Source organism: Camelina sativa, chromosome 9, assembly GCF_030686135.1.
Source record: "Camelina sativa cultivar CO46 ecotype springtype chromosome 9, ASM3068613v1".
In the NCBI taxonomy this organism is placed as follows: domain Eukaryota; kingdom Viridiplantae; phylum Streptophyta; class Magnoliopsida; order Brassicales; family Brassicaceae; genus Camelina; species Camelina sativa.
The window spans coordinates 40029091-40049759 of record NC_141888.1 but is presented as its reverse complement, the minus strand read 5'-3'; the positions used below and the strand labels follow the sequence as shown (position 1 = coordinate 40049759).

The window sequence follows — 20669 nt, the reverse complement described above, 5'->3', positions numbered from 1 at the left end:
TCTATGACTTCTGATTGAGTAGTGGACGATGTGATTGGCGAACATGTCGATCCGAAGAGACTCAGAACTCTGAAACCTTATATACTAAATGGGAATGTTATATGAAAATATATCCATTTAGAACTATTTTATCAACCGGCCGATGCTCTTGCGAAAGAAGCCTGTTTGTAATAAACCCTAATTGATAAATGAAATATCGCATGTTTGACCCAAAAAAAAGAATTATTTTATCAAATAAAGTTAAATGAGCTTATCTTGTAATATCTAAATGAAACTAGAAATAAATGGACAACTTGATAAGATCTATTTATTAATAAAATATTAATTAATGATTAATAAAAAGAAGAATTTGCTAACTAACTAACCTATTTATTGTGTCCAACGGCTTCTAGAACTCAAACTCTCAAAGGGACTCAATGCATTTTACTATATCTATAAGCAACTTATCCTCTTCATCTTATTGGTTAGTATGACTTTGACTTGGTTGGTTGCCAGATCACACGACGCTTCCCTAACGGGTTAGACGAAATAATAAGATTATTTAAAACGACCTACTACAAATCACAATTATGGTTCAAGGTCGCCTAGATTCGCATAAATGGACTTTAATTTACTTATTGTTTCCTAGGCATTAGTAAAGTGATTATTGACTAATTGTTGCTATTTTAGGCAAACCTTTCCTTTAATGAATACTACTGTATATGATAAATTAATGCAAGACATGACCAATAATTGATCAAAGTTTATGGTTCTTTATTTAAATACTACTAAAACTCAGATTCAACAAGGCTAATTCTTACTCTACTCATTGCTTCTCTACAATTATTTAATGAGTTTTGCCATTGTCTTTAACGAATTAAATGAGTATCTTTTAATTGCACTTAGTTTTGTGTAAAAAAAGCAGATGCAAACAATATTTCTAATACCTTAATTAATGTCGAAAATTTTACTTCAACCTGTTTATAGTTATTAGTATCAAGAATCTGCATGCAGATGCAAACAATATTTAATTGCAGGTTATTATCAAGTTTTTTATGAAGAGACAACTATTTGGCTTTTTCTGTTTTCAAGTTTTTTATGTGTTCATGTTTAGCTGTAAATTCTTTATCTTGGTGAAAACGTTGTTTAGTTTTCTTTTAAATAACTAAAGTGTGAATCAATATTTCATCAATTTTGTTGTGCCCAAATAATTTTGTTCTCATACTGCAGAGGACAGGTATGAGGTATTTTTTCGCAGACTACACAAATAACCATAGTTGTATAATAGCATTTTGTATTTGGGTACTGCACTAAGTTATCTCTGAATTGGCTAATTACAATTAGAAACCATAACATTTTCCTTTAACACAAAAAAGCATAACCTTTTTCCATAAACGTAAGTGAAGACAAATTCTTAAATTAAGTGGGGTGTATTCAACTTGACATTTTAAGTGATTTATGTAAAATTTATAAATCCTATGTTATTCAATCATGAATTTAAAAAAGTCTTCTGAAATCCACTGTTATTCAATTATGAATTTTAAGAATTCTTCTGAAATCCAATGTTATTGAATTAATTATTTAAAAATCTACCTTAAAATCCCATGTTATTCATAACAATTTGTAGATTTGGATTTTAATAATTTTTTGGGATTCTGGAGGATTTGAGAGGATTTCTTTAGTTAAAAATACAGAAATCCAAATCTCATAGTTTTAGGTGGGATTTGAAAGAATTTTACAACAAATCATATCAACCTCCATAAAATCATCAAAATTATTTAAAATCTCATGAAAACTAAAATCACTTGGAATATTAGATTGAATACACCCCCTAAGTGTTTTATTAAAAAGATCAAACATGGAACATCTATTATGGTAAGACCTAATTATTAAATACATGTGCAGTACTACTAACCTTCCCACGAAATCAAGGAATAATACAGAGAATTTTGTTAACTACAAGACAAATTATCCCAGCTCTGACCACCACTTTTCCTTTTGAAACCCAAAAGAGTGAGTATGCGGAGTTTATTTAAAATATTTTGTTTTTACTTATTAGAATTTTTAATTTCCAACAAAATTTTAACTTAAATACTAGCATTTTCCAACACTTATTTATCTATGATAAACTGGAAAATGTATGATATATGCACGTATGTTGATTACGAGGTGGTAGTTGGATCCGGTCTGAACGTGTAGTAACTCTGTTCACTGAAAATAATTAGTATTCTTATTGGCCAAATCAAAGCAGTCAGTATTAGCTGTATTGTCTTATTTAAACTTTACTAAAGCTATATATAAAAAAAAACAATTACTTTTACCCTGAGTTGTAAAAAAAAAAATCATATTTAGAAATATGTTTATATTGTTCCATTTGAAGATTAAAGATATTAAATTTAAACTAAATTTACAATTCTTTTTTAAATACTATAAAATTAAAATTAGCACGAACTACTCGTGTTTTACCACATTTCGTTTCGTATGTAAACAATGTTCTTTCGGTTTAGTTAACTGATCCTTTTCAATAATAGAAGTTATTGAGAAGAAAAGGAAACAAAAAAAGTAAAGTCATGGTGTATGCCGGGGATACCGCCTGATCATGGGCAAGGTTGTAGCTCCAAGGATACAAATGTTGTCTCACAATGTTTTTCATAATAAATAAATAATTTGATTGACATATGTAGATGTCAAATTATTTTTGTTTAGAACAAATATATCGGTTATCCATAAATATGATCATAAACTCTTTGATAAAATGGGCTTGTAAAGTAAGAAATGATCGAGTATTGTTAGTAATGGACAATAAACACACACAAAAGGGATAAATCCATCCAAATTAAAGAACACCCAAAGATTGTATGAATATAAAAACACACATAGCTCCCAAAAAAGAACTTGTCTTTCATTCTCATCTCTTTCACAAACCCCCCAATCTCCAACAAGAAGAGACCTCTCTCTCTCGTATAACTCTAATTCTCTCCACCACAGAAGTCACACGTGTTATCTTTCTTCATCATCATGAGCTCCTCCCCGGTCGTGAAAGGCCTGACCGACGAGGAGCACAAAAACCTCGAACAGGTTATCAAAACTTACCATCGGTTCGAACCAGACCCAACTACTTGCACTTCTCTCATAACCCAACGCATCCAGGCTCCCGCCTCCGTGGTTTGGCCTCTCATCCGCCGCTTCGACAACCCTGAACGCTACAAACACTTCGTCAAAAGCTGCCGTCTTATCTCCGGCGATGGAGGCATCGGAAGCGTCCGAGAAGTGACCGTAATCTCCGGCCTCCCAGCGTCCACCAGCACCGAGCGGCTAGAGTTCGTTGACGATGAGCACCGCGTTCTGAGCTTCAGGGTCGTCGGTGGTGAGCACCGGCTCAAGAACTACATATCAGTGACGTCGGTCAACGAGTTCTTGGATCAAGACTCAGGTAAGGTCTACACGGTGGCTCTTGAATCTTACACCGTTGATATACCCGATGGGAACACAGAGGAAGACACAAAAATGTTTGTGGACACTGTCATCAAACTCAATCTTCAGAAACTCGGAGTTGTCGCCACAGCTGCACCTATGCATGATGAATAATTTTCAAGGTTCTTTTCTACTCCTATAATAATTATTCTTATATTTCCCTTCGGTGATTACTGATTATTTACATATTTTTTTAAGATTTAGCATATGACTATTGGAAGCAAATGTTTATTTCGATTCCGTGAACGAGACTGTTGTTGCATAACGCATATCAGTTCTCAGTTTGTTTTATTCAATAAATGGCAAATCAAAATTTCTGTCATTTGATTCTGCTTTTTCATATATCTCTCTATATTAAATTACTTTTGGACTAGTTTTAATGATGTATTGTATACTTTAAATTGGTATTTTATACTCTTAATACTGGTAAGTTGGTATATTAGTTATCATTTCTTGTCGAAAATGTTGAACTAGAAGTTGTTTATTTACCTTACCACACAACCATTCTTCTTGTTTCTTATTAAGGTAAATGTTTCTATTTGTGCTAGGATTGTAATTATATCACCGTTCAAATTGAGTCCACTATATTAAAGGTTGTTAAAAAACGGTAAGCATTGAATTGCAATTATTATATTTTTCCAGTTAGTACAAAATAATATAATAATTTTTTTGTGTATAAGAAAAGGAATCTAATGGTCTAGATTCGTGTAGAAGTTCTTTTGCCTTTCATTTCTTTAAACTTTAAAGTGCTGGAAAAGAGAAGTGAGTCACATTATGCATGCAGCCATGTACTACTTCCAATGGTTGTGTCTCCACAAGTTGTTCTACCTTTTCTGATAGAAAGACAAATACTGTTTTTCTATTTCCCTTGTTGACAATCTTTAAATTATACATACACACTCTTGATATTTTCTTGTATAAATATCTATTATATATTAAAGGGAAATATTGATCTAATCATTAACTCATAAGTACATACAATGTCAGTGGAAAAATTATTATCTAACTATTTTTATGGATCAAGTGAAGTATGGATATTTTTACAACTTTATCCAACATTTCTATCATCCATATATTATCGAACAGCCAATTCACTATACTAATTCAGTTTTCAAAGATCGCAAACATTTTAGTCAAAAGAAAATGTTCTCACAATCTATTTTTAATTTATTAACGAACTAATTAATCAAAAACTGACAATATAATTCTAGTTTTTTCGGTTAACCCAAAAAAAAAAAAACTGAAAACCGTGAGTATCAAAATAAAAGTCAAAACTAAACCAAAACAAATTAGATCTTTGTTCAAAAAAAAAAAAAAAAAAAACCAAAACAAATTAGATATGGTTTTAAATATGATAATAAGATATATATATACATCTGCTCACTCAAGCCCAATTAGGCCCAATCCCAAATCGTATCAGATTACCTGCAGCTGCAAATCAAATCGACAGCGACTTCTCACATTCACATTTCTCTCTTCCGTCGCGTCAATTCGACGGTGAGCTCTTCAGACCCAGCTGGAATGCATGTTTATGTATGTGATTTCAGAATCAATTTCAGCTTACTTTAGGATTTAGCGATGAGTTGCGATAGGATCAGCGAATTGCCAGATTCTTTGCTAACACAAGTACTCTCATACCTTCCGACCAAAGATTCCGTCAAGACAAGTGTTTTATCCAAGAGATGGGAACTTCTCTGGCTTAGTGTTCCTGTTCTTGACTTAAAGGTCAGCGATTTCCCTGACGAAGACTACGCGAGATTTATCGACAAATTTATGGATTTTAATCGGAATTCACGAATGCAAATGTTCAAGATTAAGTATGATGATTACACTTACGACGATGATCGGTTAACCGGATGGGTTAGTACAGCTGTTAACCGTGGGATTGAGCATTTAGATGCTAAAGGGTTTGAGACTGATATGTGTATCAGAGAGTTTATGCCTCTGGACATTTATAAGAGCAATACGTTAGTGTCTTTGGTGCTTGTAACGGTCGGAATCGTGAATCCCGAGTTCGTTGTTTCTCTACCTTGTCTTAAGATCTTACATTTAGAAGACGTTTGGTATTTTGATGATCCTTTGATCATGGAGAAGGTTATCTCAGGTTGTCCTGTTCTTGAAGATCTTGTTTTGATTAGGCCTTTTGATTTTTGTGATCTAGACGTTCTGCAGTTTCTTCGTTTGAGGTCTCTGACTCTTAAACGCTTTCGTCTCACGTTTGAGTATAGTAACGGTGGTACATTTTATTCGGTTGAGATTGATGCTCCAAGACTCGAGTATTTGAATTTTAATGATGACAATTCTGATATGGTTATAGTCAAGAACCTGACTTCTTTGTTCATGATCGATATTGATACTGAGTTTAATGTTAAGCTTGGCGGTAGTCCTTTGGAACCGGGGGATTTAAGTAAGAGAGATACTATCCGTGATTTTCTCACCGGTGTATCTTGTGTAAGACATATGATCATCTCCCTGCGTACTTTAGAGGTAAATATGTACTTTGTGATGCATATATGTAACAAGAATTGTACTTTAATTACTTATGATGTATCTTCTTGCAGGTCCTTAGATATTCCAAACTCGGACCGATACCGAGATTCGATAACTTGTATCGCTTACAAGCTGCGATCTCTGGATCCTTATTGCAGTTGTTGCTCGTCTTTCTTGAGAGCTGTCCAAATTTGGAAAACCTCATCTTGGTAAGATTCTGTTTGATACTTTGATTTGGTTGGTTAGTTAATGACATCTCTAGATATATTGTAAATCCAGCTTGTGCCCTTGCAGGACTTTGTTGTTTCGACGGAGCCTGAGCAAGGTGGAGTTGACTATGTCCCTCAATGTTTGTTATCAAGTCTGGAGAGTGTTGAGATTAGAGAATTGGTTATAGGAGAAGAAACCGGAATGAAATTAGTGAAGTATTTTCTCAAGAATTCAGTAGTTCTCCAGAGACTCACTCTGCATTTTAAAGATTCTTCGATAGCAAACCAAGATTCAGATATCAAAAAGGAGCTTCATACTTTCACAAAGCGTTCTCGGAACTGTGAGGTCATCATACATTGACAATGTTTTTAGAAGACCAATGTAGGAATCTTTGATTGCCCATATGCTTGAGTCGCAAGAAAATACCTAGGATACCATAATGATGTCTTCTCTCAAACTATATACTCTGATACTTTTAGCAACAGAGAACTGTCAAAAACTTCAGAGTTCAGATTAGAAAATAACATCATATTCATCATATATATATGTATTTCTAAAATTTAGTTACAAGCTGACACATGGTTGAAGCTTTAGACATAGATTTCAACTCATTAATCATCATCAGATTATTCTCTGTGCCCATTGAATGTAGAGAGATCGTAGCATTCTTTAAACAACGAGCATTTTTCAAAACGTATACCGCAACTTCTATGTCTTCATCTGTCCCTGAGTAGCCTATCCATTGAAAAGTCTCGAGATGGAAGCTTAAGCATTCAGGAACGGAGCTCGGTTTAGAGACTAAACACGGTTGATCCTCGATATCATAGTTGGGATGTGTCTGAGAAACGTAAAGGCATTGGATTAAAATTAATTCAAAGCTCTCGAAAACATATTCTTAATTAGAAGGTAAAATTGTGAGTTTACGTGGTTGAGCTTGAGAGCTTGTAAATTAGGGAAATCTTTCAGCAAACTCAGAAGTAGATTTGACTGAAAATTCTCATAAATGTTTAACTCCAGATAAAGAAGCTGCTTGGGGATGAACCTATTTGTATGGTGAAAAACCTACAACGCAAGAAAACAAAGCTAAAAGCTGTATCATGAAAACTTCAAAGAATTAACAAAACCTAGATAGCGGGAAAAGAAAGATCTTACCATTGAAGGATATAAATCTAGCCAAAGATGCTTAGCCGAAGTAAGAGCTTTAAGAAACTTTCCAGTTTTTGACAAATTAACTGCCACATGTGCATCTACCAATTTCGGCATATCCTCAACAGAATCAAAACTACCTCTGCGATCCTTGATCTCCAAGTAATTCAAAGAAGGAGCATTTATCTCAATTATTGAGTCATCTTTAAAATTATAAGCAGCCTCTTTAGTGATGAATAATCTTTCTAGAGAAGGGACTGATATGGAGAACAAAAAACGGCCGACAGTGCAAAGTCTTTGGAGGAAAAGACATTCAAGAACAGGACACGACGATAACAGTGTACCGAATGATTCTTCGCGCTTGAAGTTCACACATGTGAGATATAAAGTTTTCAAAGACATGAAGCAAACTGGAGAATCAACAACATCAATAAGAATCTGGCCTTGGAGTTTCAAAACAACTACTGTGTGAAAGACTCTGAGGTTATTTGGGAAAGTGATCATACTATAATAACGAGGGTAAGACGTAGACGTAGACGTAGAGGTGACTGTGACTTCGAGGAGAGTGGAACTAATTCTTGGAAACAGCAGTGAATCTAAGAAGTCAAAGGAGGGATTCTTAAGTTTAAGGTTTAGGGTTTTAAGAACCGGACCTTTATGTAATTCCAGTGACCTCTTGCAGAATTTGTGATATCTATATGAACCAATGTTCGGACAATAGTTCTCATCATACTCAAGTGTTGGCATCATCTTCCACAGAGATGTCCATCGTTTAGATAGCAAACTTGTGGCCATAGCATCACTTACAGGAATGAATGAGAGTATTCGGAAAAGCAAATCGTCAGGTAAGTGAGTAATCCTATCTAAATATGTAGGTTCAGTTTCCAATCTTGCAGCTTTCATTGCTCAATGGTTTGATCTGAAGGAGGGGGAAAAAACCCTAATTTTTGGCGTAAGAGTAGAGCAACAAAATCGTCAGATATCTAATTAATTTTGTTTGAGTTTCTATCTTTTTAATCAAATGAGATTATTAAATAAGGGTTTTTATAAAGAGGTCAAAGAAATAAAATTAGTTGAAAGATCTCACCTTAATTACTTCTGTTTGATTTGTGTTAAATTAGATAAAATAAAATTAGTTGAAAGATCTTACCTATTATAGCTTCCTATATGAATCCACCTAGCTTCAATTAATTTACTCGAATAACAATTTTGTGGCGATTATTTTTATCAATACACTTATCTTTTCGGAAAATAATATCTAAAATCATTAATAAATAAAAACTAAATAATATTGTTTGTTTTTTATTTTATTTTTATAACTCAGAATAAATACTCAGATCTATGGGGAGATTTTTTTAAAAATATATAACCACCTCTCGATATGATTGTCGCTGTGTTTCGACTTTCGAGATAAAAGTTAAGTTGATACTTGAGTGGTGTGCCTCTGTAATTAAGTGATCTCTAGAGGATCTGAAGATCCATCCTCTCATTAAGACTTCCCGATCCTTCAACAGACTTATTGGGGAACATGGTTTAAATGTAAAAATAATAAATTCAGCCACTATCACTGCTTCTACGCATCAACATGCATGTGCATTAAATCAGGACTAATACCAAAGTCACAAATCAATACTATTTAAAAATAACAAATGCAATCTTTTTTTAATGCACACACATATAGTAAACCAAAATATGACCACATTAATAAATTTGCTTCTAGATAATCAAAGAAAAAGAAAACCAAAAACTGTGTATAAAAGGGGCTCATCATTTCTCCACATTGTTCATCAGCTCTCTTAATCCTTATCTAGCTCTCTCTTTCTACTCTTAAGCATAAGAGGTACGTAGTCTCGATGTATATTTCCTCAAGTGGGTAATGTTTTAGAGAAACTAATGACTAATTATGGAACAAAATAAAATCTTTTTTTATTGAATAATGTTTTGAATCAGTTCTCGATGGCCCGAAAGATGGAAGCTAAAGGCGGAAAGGGAGGGAATCAATGGGATGATGGAGGCGACCATCAAAATGTAACAAAGATACATGTACGAGGTGGTCTTCAAGGAATTCAATTCATCAAGTTTGAGTATGTCAAGGCTGGACAAACAGTTGTTGGACCAATCCATGGTGTATCAGCTAAAGGTTTCACACAAACGGTAAGCATGTTAAATATAGAAATACCTAAACTCTTTTTATTTGAGAAAATCCATGAAATTTGTTGAAAAATTTAAATGGTTTGTTACAATCCATGATCTAATTTAGAAAGAAAATAAAAATGTCAAGATGTGTTAAAAAAATGAAGAGATAGTGTAAAACTAGTATAGGTTGATTTATCACGAAACCAATTATAAAGAGATATGTGTTTTATTTGGGACTCACATGAAAGGTTCTCAAATGAAAACTGATTCGATCGTTTGTTTTTTCAAAAACTAACTTTTTAATATTTTAAATTATTTTTAGCGATGAAAGAGTCCCATTGCCTATGTTATATATCTATTCGGAGGATCCTGAAATATACTATTTATTTTTGGTTTACTCTGTTTTCTCACAGTTTGAGATTAATCATCTCAATGATCATGAACATCTGGTATCAGTAAAGGGTTGCTATGATAACACATCCGGTGTGATTCAAGCACTTCAATTCGAAACCAATCAGATGAGTTCTGAAGTCATAGGATACGATGACAATGGCGCTAAGTTCACACTTGAAGTCACTAGTGGAAACAAAATCACTGGGTTCCATGGATCTGCTGAGGCAAATCTAAAATCTCTTGGAGCTTATTTCACACCACTTGCTCCCATTAAATTGGAATACCAAGGTGGTTCTGGAGGCAGCCCATGGGACCAGGGTTATCACACCGGCGTAAGAAAAGTCTATGTTGCATATGACTCCACTGGGATATCGCATATCAGGGTCGACTACGACAAAGACGGCAAAGTGGAAACGCTTCAAAACGGGGATTTGTTACATATGAATCCGCCAGGAAAACCAAACGAGGTTCTAGTTTAAACGTTTCTTACTTTTTTTTAAAAAAAATTTGGAAAGATATATAAATCTAAGAAACCCTTTATTTGTTTTTTGCAGTTTGCAGTGGACTATCCATATGAATATATTACATCAATGGAGGTGACCTGTGACATAGTCCGTGGCAGCACAGACCGAGTTAGGTCGTTAAGTTTCAAGACATCAAAAGACAGAACATCTCCTACATATGGACATAAGGGTGGGCGAACTATCGTGTTTGAGAGCAAAGGGAGGGCTCTTGTCGGGCTCCATGGAAGGAGTTGTTGGGCTATGGATGCTATAGGTGCATATTTTGGTACGATCTCTATTCCTCCCACGGAGAAACTACAAGGAAAAGGTGGTGATGGAGGTGAATCATGGGATGATGGAGCTTTCGATGGTGTGAGAAAGATATATGTGGGACAAGGTAATAATGGTATTTCATCTGTCAAGTTTGTGTATGACAAGAACAACCAGTTAGTCCTAGGAGAAGAGCATGGAAAGAAGACTATGCTTGGATACGAAGAGGTGATTATACTACTTCATTGTTATTTCCTTAAACTAACCATAAAGTTGTATTATAATTTTTTTAATGAACCACTTTCACAGTTCGAGTTGGAGTATCCGAGTGAATACATCACGGCAGTGGAGGGTTATTATGAAAAAACATTTGGAAGTAACTCTGCAGTAATAAGCATGCTTAAGTTCAAGACCAATAAACGAACCTCTCCGCCTTTTGGAATGGAATCTGGCGTTAGCTTTACACTCGGAAAGGAAGGTCACAAAGTGGTCGGGTTCCATGGAAAAGCTAGCCACGAGCTCCATCAGATTGGGGTTAGTGTCGCACCAATCACCAAGTGACGTCCTTAAACTATATTCTCATATTGAATTTGACCATGCATGTTGGTTAAGGCCTCTCTCGTATCTCCACCACTTTACTACGTACGTGTGTCGTCGTCTCCAATGGTTTTATTTTGAAATCTATTTCTATTAAGCAATCTCGTGTAATAACAGCAAGGTTTTCGAACCAGGTTGACTTTTTAACTATTAAAAGAATAATCTATTTTATTGTTCACAAAATAATAAAGAATAGCTATGTCAGTTTATCACTTTATCTCACAAATTTGAGTTAATAATTTCATTTTGATAGGATTTTGATCACAAATTGACCCTCAGAAAACAGATTTAGATAAGAACAAATTTGTTAAAGACACATAAGTTAAATTATTAGGGATGCAATATCTAATATGGTACCAGAGTTCAATCTACATCAATCTAACCCAAATTTGATATACCAGTTCTTACTTAAAAATATTAAATTATATGACTAGAAGAACCATTATCTCGAAACGACATATTAGATATACAATATACCGCAAGGAAGTGATTGGACAATGATTTTGACATTGCATAACACATATGAAAATTGTTTTTTGACACTCATTACTAATTGTTTTTTTTTTGTTTTAAATTATTCCGACATCAAAATGTAATTGTCTGATCGGTAATTTTAGTAATAATATAATTTCAGGAAAAAACTATTTTTCTCTATTTTTTCCTATGTTTTGTGTAGAAAGAAAAATGTAAAAAGTTAGTAAAGGTAAAAAGGATAAGCGGTTAAAAAAAAAAGTAAAAAGTGGGGAAAATATCTAAATTATACAACAGCAAGGTTTTGTCCGCATATATAAACAATCTTTTTATACCTCTCCCTCAGTCTTTTTTCTTCTCCTTATCTCCTCCGCCTCTTTCTAGGGTTTTCTCTCAAAAAATCCAAAAGCTCGCTCAAAATCATCAAACCATGGCGGACGAATCTCAATACTCATCCGAAACTTACTCCAACAAACGCAAATACGAAGAACCAACCGCTCCTCCACCATCAACCCGCAGACCCACTGGCTTCTCTTCTGGTCCGATCCCATCTGCTTCACCTGATCCCACCGCTACCGCCGTTCCTCCGCCGTCTTCCTACAACAGCGTTCCTCCTCCTCCCTTGGATGAAATCCAGATTGCTAAACAAAAGGCACAAGAGATCGCTGCTCGTCTTCTCAACAGCTCTGATCCTAAACGTCCTCGTGTTGACAACGGTGCTTCTTATGATTATGCTGACAAAGGCTTTAGCTCATATCCTTCTTCTGGTTCGTTTTTTTGAAATCTCTTCTCGTGATTTTTAAGAATTAGGGTTGTGATTAAAACCTAATTGATTTGTGATTTTGGTTTTTTGATGTAGAGGGTAAGCAGATGTCAGGGACGGTTCCATCTTCGATTCCGGTTTCGTATGGTAGCTTTCAGGGAACTACTAAGAAGATTGATATTCCGAATATGAGAGTTGGTGTTATCATTGGTAAAGGTGGAGAGACTATTAAGTATCTTCAACTTCAGTCTGGAGCCAAGATTCAGGTCACTAGAGATATGGATGCTGACCCTAATTGTCCTACAAGGACTGTTGACCTAACGGGGACGCCTGATCAGATTTCAAAAGCTGAGCAGTTGATCACTGATGTCCTTCAAGAGGTAGTAGTCCTACTTCAAGTTGTTGCTAATGATAGTGACTAAGTTGGTGTGTGGTTTAGGTGATTGAAGTAGATTGATTACTAATGCTATGTCTAATACTTTTGGTTCAGGCTGAGGCAGGTGGGTCTGCTGGTTCAGGTGGAGGCGGCCGTAGGATGGGTGGACAAGCAGGAGCTGATCAGTTTGTTATGAAAATTCCTAATAATAAGGTACTTGGTGTTCTAGAGATAGGCTGATTTCTGTAATCTGTGTCTTGTATGTAATACATAAACTGTTCTAGGTTGGTCTGATAATTGGTAAAGGAGGTGAAACTATCAAATCTATGCAAGCGAAGACTGGAGCTCGAATTCAGGTTTGTATTTTCTTTTAATTGTTCAGCTTCTTTGTGAAACAATATTTTATACCAGGCTTCTCTTTGTCTCCAACTGGTGAAATGTTATTCATCCTGTAATAATTTGTCTGCAGGTTATTCCTTTGCATTTGCCCCCTGGAGACCCAACGCCAGAAAGAACTTTGCAGATTGATGGGATAACCGATCAGATTGAACATGCTAAACAATTAGTTAATGAAATCATCAGTGGCGAGGTATGTTTGATTATTTTGTTTGTTATGGATTGTGGCAGGCTTCTGCCGTTTCTATTTTTCTACCTGAAATTGATACTGTGTTTTGATTACATTATTTAGTTGTCATCAGCTTTAGGTTTATCTTACCGTTTTCTTTAAACCTGCTCTATTATTCAGATAATAGGTTATGTAGGTTACAGTAGTTTCACTTAGTTAATGTATCAAATCCTAGTACTCAGTTTTGCTTATGATGAGCTATACTTGTGCGTTCATTACCGTTGGTATTAGCTCCACTGTATAAGCATCTACAATGTTGTGCATCGTTCTTCTATTCCACTTGTTTGCAGGGGTCGGTTCTTTTTAAGACTTTTTTGGATTTTCTTGACTAATTACAAAAGATATCTCATCTTGATATTCATTACCTTCATTTTCTTACTATCTTTTTATGGCAGATTTTTATTGACCCTTCCTTATATCTTCTTACTCTCCATCTTTTTTAATAATCCAAAATTTACTATGTACATAACATGGTTTGTCGCGACTCCTCCTATCAAGAGATATTCTTAGCACATTCACTTTTCAAATTGTATTTTTCTTAGTAGAAAAATTCTGTTGTCTATGTTTATGGAGTATATGCAGACATCTATGTTTCATCGCTTCTGGCCACAGTCAAGGTGGTTGATCCTACACTGGTATGGGTAGCCTTTTGTAAGGTTGCTGAATTGTTTCAGTCCAACCTGTGGTGATAGTATATCCAAACAGTGTTATACAATAAATGTCACTTTTTGTTAAACTGTGCTTCATTATTTGTGTCAAATCACTTCCGTTCAGCGATACTTTCTAGTTTTAATCATCAGGGTATCACCAAAGGTGGGCGACTGACATATGAAGACCTATTAGCCATTTTTTCGTGCCAATATTTTGCTAACCTAGTAACTGTTATTTTTTTTATTATGCCTCGTTTGCTTGCATCAATTTTTCCTGGATTCATATCTCGCTAAACCCTTCAACCATTATTTAACTCCAGAGAGTTCATACCTCAGCTTGAATCTGATAATATGCATGATTATTGATATTGTTGAAAACAGCACTCTTTAGTTGGTATTAGGTTACTTTGCTGCACAAACATTGCCTTTAGAACATAGGTTCCATGTATATATATATGTTGCTTTTCTGCAAAAGCTTCTATAGTATTCGTGGTTTTTCTTGCACCCATTTATCTCGGATAGGGAAAGGGATGGGCTTCTGCAGGAGTAACCCAATAATTTCACCAATCAGTACGGTATGTAGGCATCACCATTACCCTTCTAGAATATGATATGATCTTGGTTGATCCTATATGGACAGATGTTGGTAAATGACATAACCTTGTATTCCTCTCGATGTAGTCTTTGTTATCTGCTTTATATGTCTCTGCCTTTGTGTTCATGTGTTTATATGCTGTGTCATCCTTTTATTTCCCTGAAAAAAGTTACCATAGCTTATTATTATGGTTTGTTTTATGCAGAACCGTATGAGAAACTCCTCTATGGGTGGAGGCTATCCTCAACAGGGTGGTTATCAAGCCCGCCCGCCATCAAGCTGGGCACCACCTGGTGGTCCGCCTGCACAACCTGGTTATGGTGGTTACATGCAACCGGGAGCATATCCTGGTCCACCTCAGTATGGTCAATCACCTTACGGGAGTTACCCTCAACAAACTTCAGCTGGCTATTCCTCTACCTGGGATCAATCCTCTGTGCCACCATCTCAGCAGGGTGCGCAAGGTGAGTATGATTATTACGGTCAGCAACAGTCACAGCAACCAAGCACTGGTGGTAGCTCAGCCGCACCGACGGATACAACAGGCTACAATTACTACCAGCATGCTTCTGGTTATGGCCAAGCTGGTCAGGGATACCAGCAAGATGGGTATGGGGCTTACAATGCCTCGCAACAATCAGGATATGGTCAAGCTGCTGGTTATGATCAGCAACAGGCTGGTTACGGCAGCGCCGCTAATCCGAGTCAAGAGGAAGACACATCTCAAGCTGCTCCGCCATCGTCAGCTCAGTCTGGACAGGCTGGGTATGGTACAACTGGTCAACAGCCTCCTCAAGGAAGTACTGGTCAGGCAGGGTATGGAGCTGCTCCAACTTCTCAGGCTGGTTACAGCAGTCAGCCACCAGCGGCTTACAGTTCTGGATATGGAGCTCCACCACCGGCTGCAAAGCCACCTGCTTATGGTCAGAGCCAGCAGTCTCCAGGTGCTCCTGGCAGCTATGGTAGTCAGTCTGGGTATGCTCAACCAGCAGCGTCAGGGTATGGACAGCCTCCAGCATATGGGTATGGTCAAGCACCTCAGGCATATGGGTCTTATGGAGGATACCCACAAGCTGCTGCTGGTGGGGGCTACTCGTCGGATGGATCGGCTGGAGCCGCTGCCGCTGGTGGTGGTGGTGGTACTCCAGCTTCACAGACTGCTGCTCCACCTGCTGGACCGCCCAAGGCATCCCCAAAAAGTTGATATGTCTAAGGATAATTTTCAGCTGTTATTACAATACAGGCTTCCATGCTCTTATCTTTTTCTTGAGGATATCTTAATGTTTGTGTTTGACGTTTTAGTTTCTACATTAAAAGATAATGGTTAATGTTATGTCGGTCCGCTGTGTCTTCTTACATCAACTCAAATTTACCACAAATGAAAAAAAAAAAAAAAAGTAAGCTTTCCCACCGAAACTTATAGATTTGCCTCAACTCAGAAAAATACATCGTAAGTCATACAATATCTTTCCGCATTTTTCTATCGGTAACCCTTGCAGCAATTTTAAAAGTTTATCGGTTTGGAAATCTTTAGAAAAAGTTTATATGTGAAAAGAAAAGAGAGACTTAGGCACACCAAAGTTTATAAAAAGAGTTCTTAAAGAATGTGGCTTTATTGGGAAATAGATGTGGAGAATGCTCAGTTGCTCACTAAGCCAGATTCATTTATTGGCTTGGGTGTTCAAAAGCAGATATTTTAGTAAGCCTGAACCTGTAAATGCTCTAGAGTCTAATACCTTCTTATGCTTGGAGAAGCATTCACGAAGCACAAAGAGTATGATCTAACAAGGAGCTCGAGCTGTGATAGGGAATTGGGAATCACTTGATATATGGAAACACCAATGGCTCTCAGCACCAAACCAGCTAAGGCTATTCAAGTAATAAACTTGCTTTCAAAGGAACACCACCAGGTTGATGAGAGTGGTGGAGACATTGTTTATTATCGTTGCTGTTTTCTGATGAGGATAAGAAAAAGATTCTGGAACTTAGACTGGGAGGTACGGCCGCAAAAGATAGATTTGCCTGGGAGTATAGTAAAAAAGGACACTATTCAGTTAAATCTGGGTATTGGCCTATTGGGTTATGTCGTCATGTGTGAGATCATCAATAAGAGAAATATCCCCCAGGAAGTGCTCCATCCAAATCTGAAACCTCTCTACCAGCAACTGTGGAAAACAGACGCTCCACCTAAACTTCATCACTTTCTTTGGAAATGTTTGAGTAACTGTCTGTCAGTAGCGAACCTCTCTTACAGACACATGGCCAAAGACAACACCTGCATTAGATTTCCATCTTGTGTTGAGAACTCTTTCAATGTTCCTTTGCACACCTAACTTGGGCTGTCTCTTTCAATGTTGTTGAGCAAAAGAAAAAAAATGGTTCTGAAAGATCTCATGTAGGTTTTTAAGCACAGAACTGTTGGTCTGTCAATTTATTCGATACATATATGTTTACTAATATAATAAGCCGAAGCTTTTTAGTTTTGACATCATGCCGAAGCTTGTTAAGGAGAAAAGATGAGTATGTGAGAAGGCTGAAGAGTAAAGTAGCAGCAGATGATGTCTTCACTCAACTTGTGAAAAACCTCCACCAGTCTCGGCCTTTGTCCTACAAAACGAACAGAGTAAGTTTGCCACTGAAGGATCTTCACATACGAAACAAAAAAGAGTAATTTGGTTGAGATTCAGGCTTACTTGTGATCTGATGGATTTGGTCTGATCTCATAAACAATTGTCGCAACAACATCCCTTTTCAACTGTTAAGACCAAAAGGTTTAACTTAACCAATTGCAATACCATATGATAGCAGCAGGCAGCAGCATTCATATACAAAACTTACCTGGGTTGCTTCACCTTTGAACCCGATGTAACGTATTTGGGTTGTGTCACCTCCAAAACTCTCAGGGAAATGCAATGTGATGTTTCCAACACTCTGGAATTTTGAATACCTAATCACAGCGCACATTCAGATCAGACATCTCACTTTTGACCAGTGAAGGATTACGCTCGATTCATATAGAGTTCTTAAGATTCATTACATAAAGTATGTAGAGATTATGTTACAACCCAGTGAAACGATATAAATGTAGAGAAAAAACCTGGTCTGGTATTCTAAGACTCCTTGCAAATTTTCAGCTAACTCCCATTCCTTCATAAAAAACTCACAAATGTTTCAGCATAAATGCATTTTTCTTTGGCATTTCAGTAAACAAAAAAACTCACAACGGAATACCTGAACGGCTTGCATACTCTCAACATCTGAGAAGTCAATCCCTTCACGATTGATAAACCTAGATTTGAGGACAATAATCAGCTTATTTCTGTAATGAAGGAACCATATGCAGAAATTCACACATGCATACAGGAAAAATTTTGCAGGGTAGTTTAGACATACACTCTCAACTTAGACGGACTTGTTCCTTCAGGGCCACCAACAATTGATATGCTTTTGATCTTGACGTCCGATGTGAATCTATGATAATCATACGACAACATGGAGATAAATGAGCTTTCCATCCAAAAGTACTAATAATTTCCACAGTAGTAAGACTATATCTAGTTTCTACCAAGCTTCAGTCAAGTTAATAATGATATGAAGTCACTATATTTCTAAACGCAAACCAACAATATCGGTAGAAATTTGAATTCACAGGTCGGAAATAAAGAAAAGGAACAACAAAGAGCTGACATACGGTACAAAAACAAGCAATTCAGGGTCTCCCTCATTGCTCTCCAAATGCTCCTGTACGCAAAGAAAAAAACAACACCAGTTCTTTTAGACATTATCATACACAGAGTACGGAATATAAGAAACATATAAAATGATATTTGTTAAAGACTTATAAACACAAGTCACATACAAGGCTTAATTTTTTTTTATGTGAGGTACAGGAAAATATCGTAGGGGCTTAGTTCTTATCACATACAAGGTTGCCTAGTGGCTAGTGATTGAGGTTGCAAGAACAGTAGTGTATTCCCTAACAATGATCACATACTAGCTTGTGGTGGTACCCAACTTACTAGCCTACAAGCCTCACATGGTACTGGAAACTGGATCATTAACTAAAAAGGTTATCATTTGTTTCTGCAAAACATAAAAAAAAGATAGTGAAGAATATTAAAAAGTACCCCAGAAGAGAGTAATCGCTGTTCCCAAGCTTTGAAGACTGATTTTGCACTTCCGGAAACAGATTCATTCAGAGCAGTAACCTGAGACCAAGTTTATACACAACGATTTATGTATCGGAAACCCCTAAAATAAAATAAAACCTCACAAGTCCAGCATCAATTGGGATTTATCAATTGTTGAGATTCGTTAGAACTATATGAGCAAAAACAAAAAGGGATTGGAGAAGAGAGACCTTGGAGAGATCAATGTGTTTGTAGAGAGACCAATCAGAGGAACACTCATGATCCTCGCAGTTGTGATCATGCGTACACGACATCTTTTTACCAAATCGTCGGAACTCGTCTCGTCGGCTAAAACAATCTCGCCAAGAAATTTCCAGAAATCTTTAGAGCAAGTGAAGGAGAAATGAAAAGGTATCAAACTAAAATAAATATCATCATCGGTTTTCACTTAAAAAAAAAAGAAAAATCAGACTAAACGACATCGTATTAATAAGTTTGTTAAAACGCAGCGTTTTGTTTTTAGAACTTAACATAGTTCGTCGTTGGAACCTTGATCTCAAACTCTTCTCCTAATCTTCCAAGGCACGGTCTAATACTAGTTGTAGCTTTGTCCAACAACAAAAAAGTATATACTATTTTGAGCCAGTTCGACACTTCAACATTTGTTCCAAAACACTTGTTTCTTCTATTAATTAATCTGTGACAATGCTTTACTTTACTTACCCGATTTTGAGCATGTCCCCAAGGTGCATCATGTGACCCTTTTATTTATGTGACCAGAATTTTAGTTTTATTTTTGAAGTCCTAAAATCTGAAATTGACAATAGTTTATGCCTGTAAAACTTGAACCCAAAATCAGAAACTCAAGTATTATATATTTACACACATGACAACAAATGCACAAGACCAAAAACTTATTTGAACATTATAGAATCTTTAGAAAACACAATGATATGACGCATGCTCGGATCTTTTCAACAATACTCATTCCGGCCAAAGAAAATATTAAATTAATTAAAAACAAATTTAACTTGAATTTTGATATGATATGATTAATATACTTTGAAAATTTCTATTGTGGGAATGAAAAAACTTAAAATATACATCGAAACTAATAAACCGACTGACTCATTTTCCACTAATAAACAAAGATATACATAGTTCATAGTTGTAACGATTTAGGGAAAAAGGATCATCGTGACCGAATTACGTCTGATAGCTTCACAGTGACATTTACGTTATATACACTAGAGAAAAAAAGGCAAAACTAATATGCATGATTTAGTGCCCAAAAGCCCAAACTAATGCCTTTTTCTTTACTTTTTTTTTAGCAATGAAACAAAACAACTTTCACTTTATCATCATTAAAAGGGGAAGGATCTTATGTTTCCCCGACCTTGAATGGTTCTGGCAATCAAATCATAAGTGAAAATTTACCAAATGACAAAGATGAAACTTTAATTATCAAAAAAAAAGGAGTTAAAACTTAATTTAGGTAAATTAATTACAAGTGTTTGGTTTTTACTAGAAACAAACAAAAAGATAGAGTTGTCCAAAAATATTTATTGATCAAAATGAGGTTAATAATGTAACATCCTATTTTATTAAATATATTTCTAATAAATTAAAATAATACTACCATTCAACTCAAACACATCAGACTATTTCTTTTCTTCAGATTTCATGTTATCTACTTAATTTTCACCGGATTTTCCGATTTAAAAGTCAGAAAATTCCTGTAACTCCTTCTCCTTTATTTGTGTGCTTATAGCCACCTATTTACCTTTTCTCGAATTTTTTTTTATCTCTAATATTTATATTCAGATATGACAAAATTTTACCAAAACAATATATATCAAAA

The 20669-nt window shown here is 35.8% G+C and overlaps 5 protein-coding genes and 1 pseudogene across 9 annotated transcripts; 4 read left to right on the top strand and 2 right to left on the bottom strand.

Moving 5' to 3' along the window:
* The first annotated feature begins 2712 nt into the window (after window positions 1-2712).
* LOC147939300 (abscisic acid receptor PYL2 pseudogene) lies at window positions 2713-4235 on the top strand (annotated as a pseudogene). The gene is made up of 2 exons (XR_015567297.1): window positions 2713-3575; window positions 4002-4235. The product of XR_015567297.1 is annotated as an abscisic acid receptor PYL2 pseudogene (transcript).
* Window positions 4236-4849: 614 nt separating this feature from the next.
* LOC104714068 (F-box/FBD/LRR-repeat protein At2g26030-like) lies at window positions 4850-6691 on the top strand. Of its 2 annotated transcripts, none has more exons than XM_087467738.1 (3): window positions 4850-5940; window positions 6015-6152; window positions 6238-6691. In XM_087467738.1, the coding sequence occupies exons 1-3, from the start codon at window positions 5032-5034 to the stop codon at window positions 6511-6513; spliced, it is 1323 nt and encodes a 440-aa protein (XP_087323864.1). In that variant the 5' UTR covers window positions 4850-5031; the 3' UTR covers window positions 6514-6691. The 2 variants fall into 2 exon arrangements, with proteins under 2 accessions (XP_087323864.1, XP_087323863.1); XM_087467737.1 differs by having other exon boundaries at window positions 4892-5940; window positions 6223-6691.
* On the bottom strand, window positions 6623-8318 carry LOC104715960 (putative F-box/FBD/LRR-repeat protein At5g56810). The gene is made up of 3 exons (XM_010433325.2): window positions 7306-8318; window positions 7078-7215; window positions 6623-6991 (listed from the first exon to the last, which is right to left on the bottom strand). Exons 1-3 carry the CDS (start codon window positions 8200-8202, stop codon window positions 6707-6709), a joined length of 1320 nt encoding a protein of 439 aa, XP_010431627.1. The 5' UTR covers window positions 8203-8318; the 3' UTR covers window positions 6623-6706.
* Window positions 8319-9011: 693 nt separating this feature from the next.
* LOC104714067 (jacalin-related lectin 20-like) lies at window positions 9012-11415 on the top strand. 2 transcript variants are annotated; one of them, XM_087464341.1, is made up of 5 exons: window positions 9012-9139; window positions 9250-9453; window positions 9849-10295; window positions 10383-10829; window positions 10911-11415. In XM_087464341.1, exons 2-5 carry the CDS (start codon window positions 9256-9258, stop codon window positions 11160-11162), a joined length of 1344 nt encoding a protein of 447 aa, XP_087320467.1. In that variant the 5' UTR covers window positions 9012-9139; window positions 9250-9255; the 3' UTR covers window positions 11163-11415. The 2 variants fall into 2 exon arrangements, with proteins under 2 accessions (XP_087320467.1, XP_087320466.1); XM_087464340.1 differs by having other exon boundaries at window positions 10383-11364.
* A 557-nt stretch (window positions 11416-11972) lies between these two features.
* LOC104714066 (uncharacterized) lies at window positions 11973-16011 on the top strand. 2 transcript variants are annotated; one of them, XM_010431312.3, is made up of 6 exons: window positions 11973-12436; window positions 12529-12812; window positions 12923-13021; window positions 13093-13164; window positions 13278-13397; window positions 14884-16011. In XM_010431312.3, the coding sequence occupies exons 1-6, from the start codon at window positions 12100-12102 to the stop codon at window positions 15880-15882; spliced, it is 1911 nt and encodes a 636-aa protein (XP_010429614.2). In that variant the 5' UTR covers window positions 11973-12099; the 3' UTR covers window positions 15883-16011. The 2 variants fall into 2 exon arrangements, with proteins under 2 accessions (XP_010429614.2, XP_087323304.1); XM_087467178.1 differs by lacking the exon at window positions 11973-12436 and having other exon boundaries at window positions 13278-14658.
* A 1043-nt stretch (window positions 16012-17054) lies between these two features.
* On the bottom strand, window positions 17055-19366 carry LOC104714065 (uncharacterized). The gene is made up of 9 exons (XM_010431311.3): window positions 19039-19366; window positions 18806-18886; window positions 18370-18419; window positions 18072-18149; window positions 17910-17967; window positions 17776-17825; window positions 17517-17625; window positions 17372-17433; window positions 17055-17285 (listed from the first exon to the last, which is right to left on the bottom strand). The coding sequence occupies exons 1-9, from the start codon at window positions 19120-19122 to the stop codon at window positions 17243-17245; spliced, it is 615 nt and encodes a 204-aa protein (XP_010429613.1). The 5' UTR covers window positions 19123-19366; the 3' UTR covers window positions 17055-17242.
* Between the last annotated feature and the right edge of the window lie 1303 nt (window positions 19367-20669).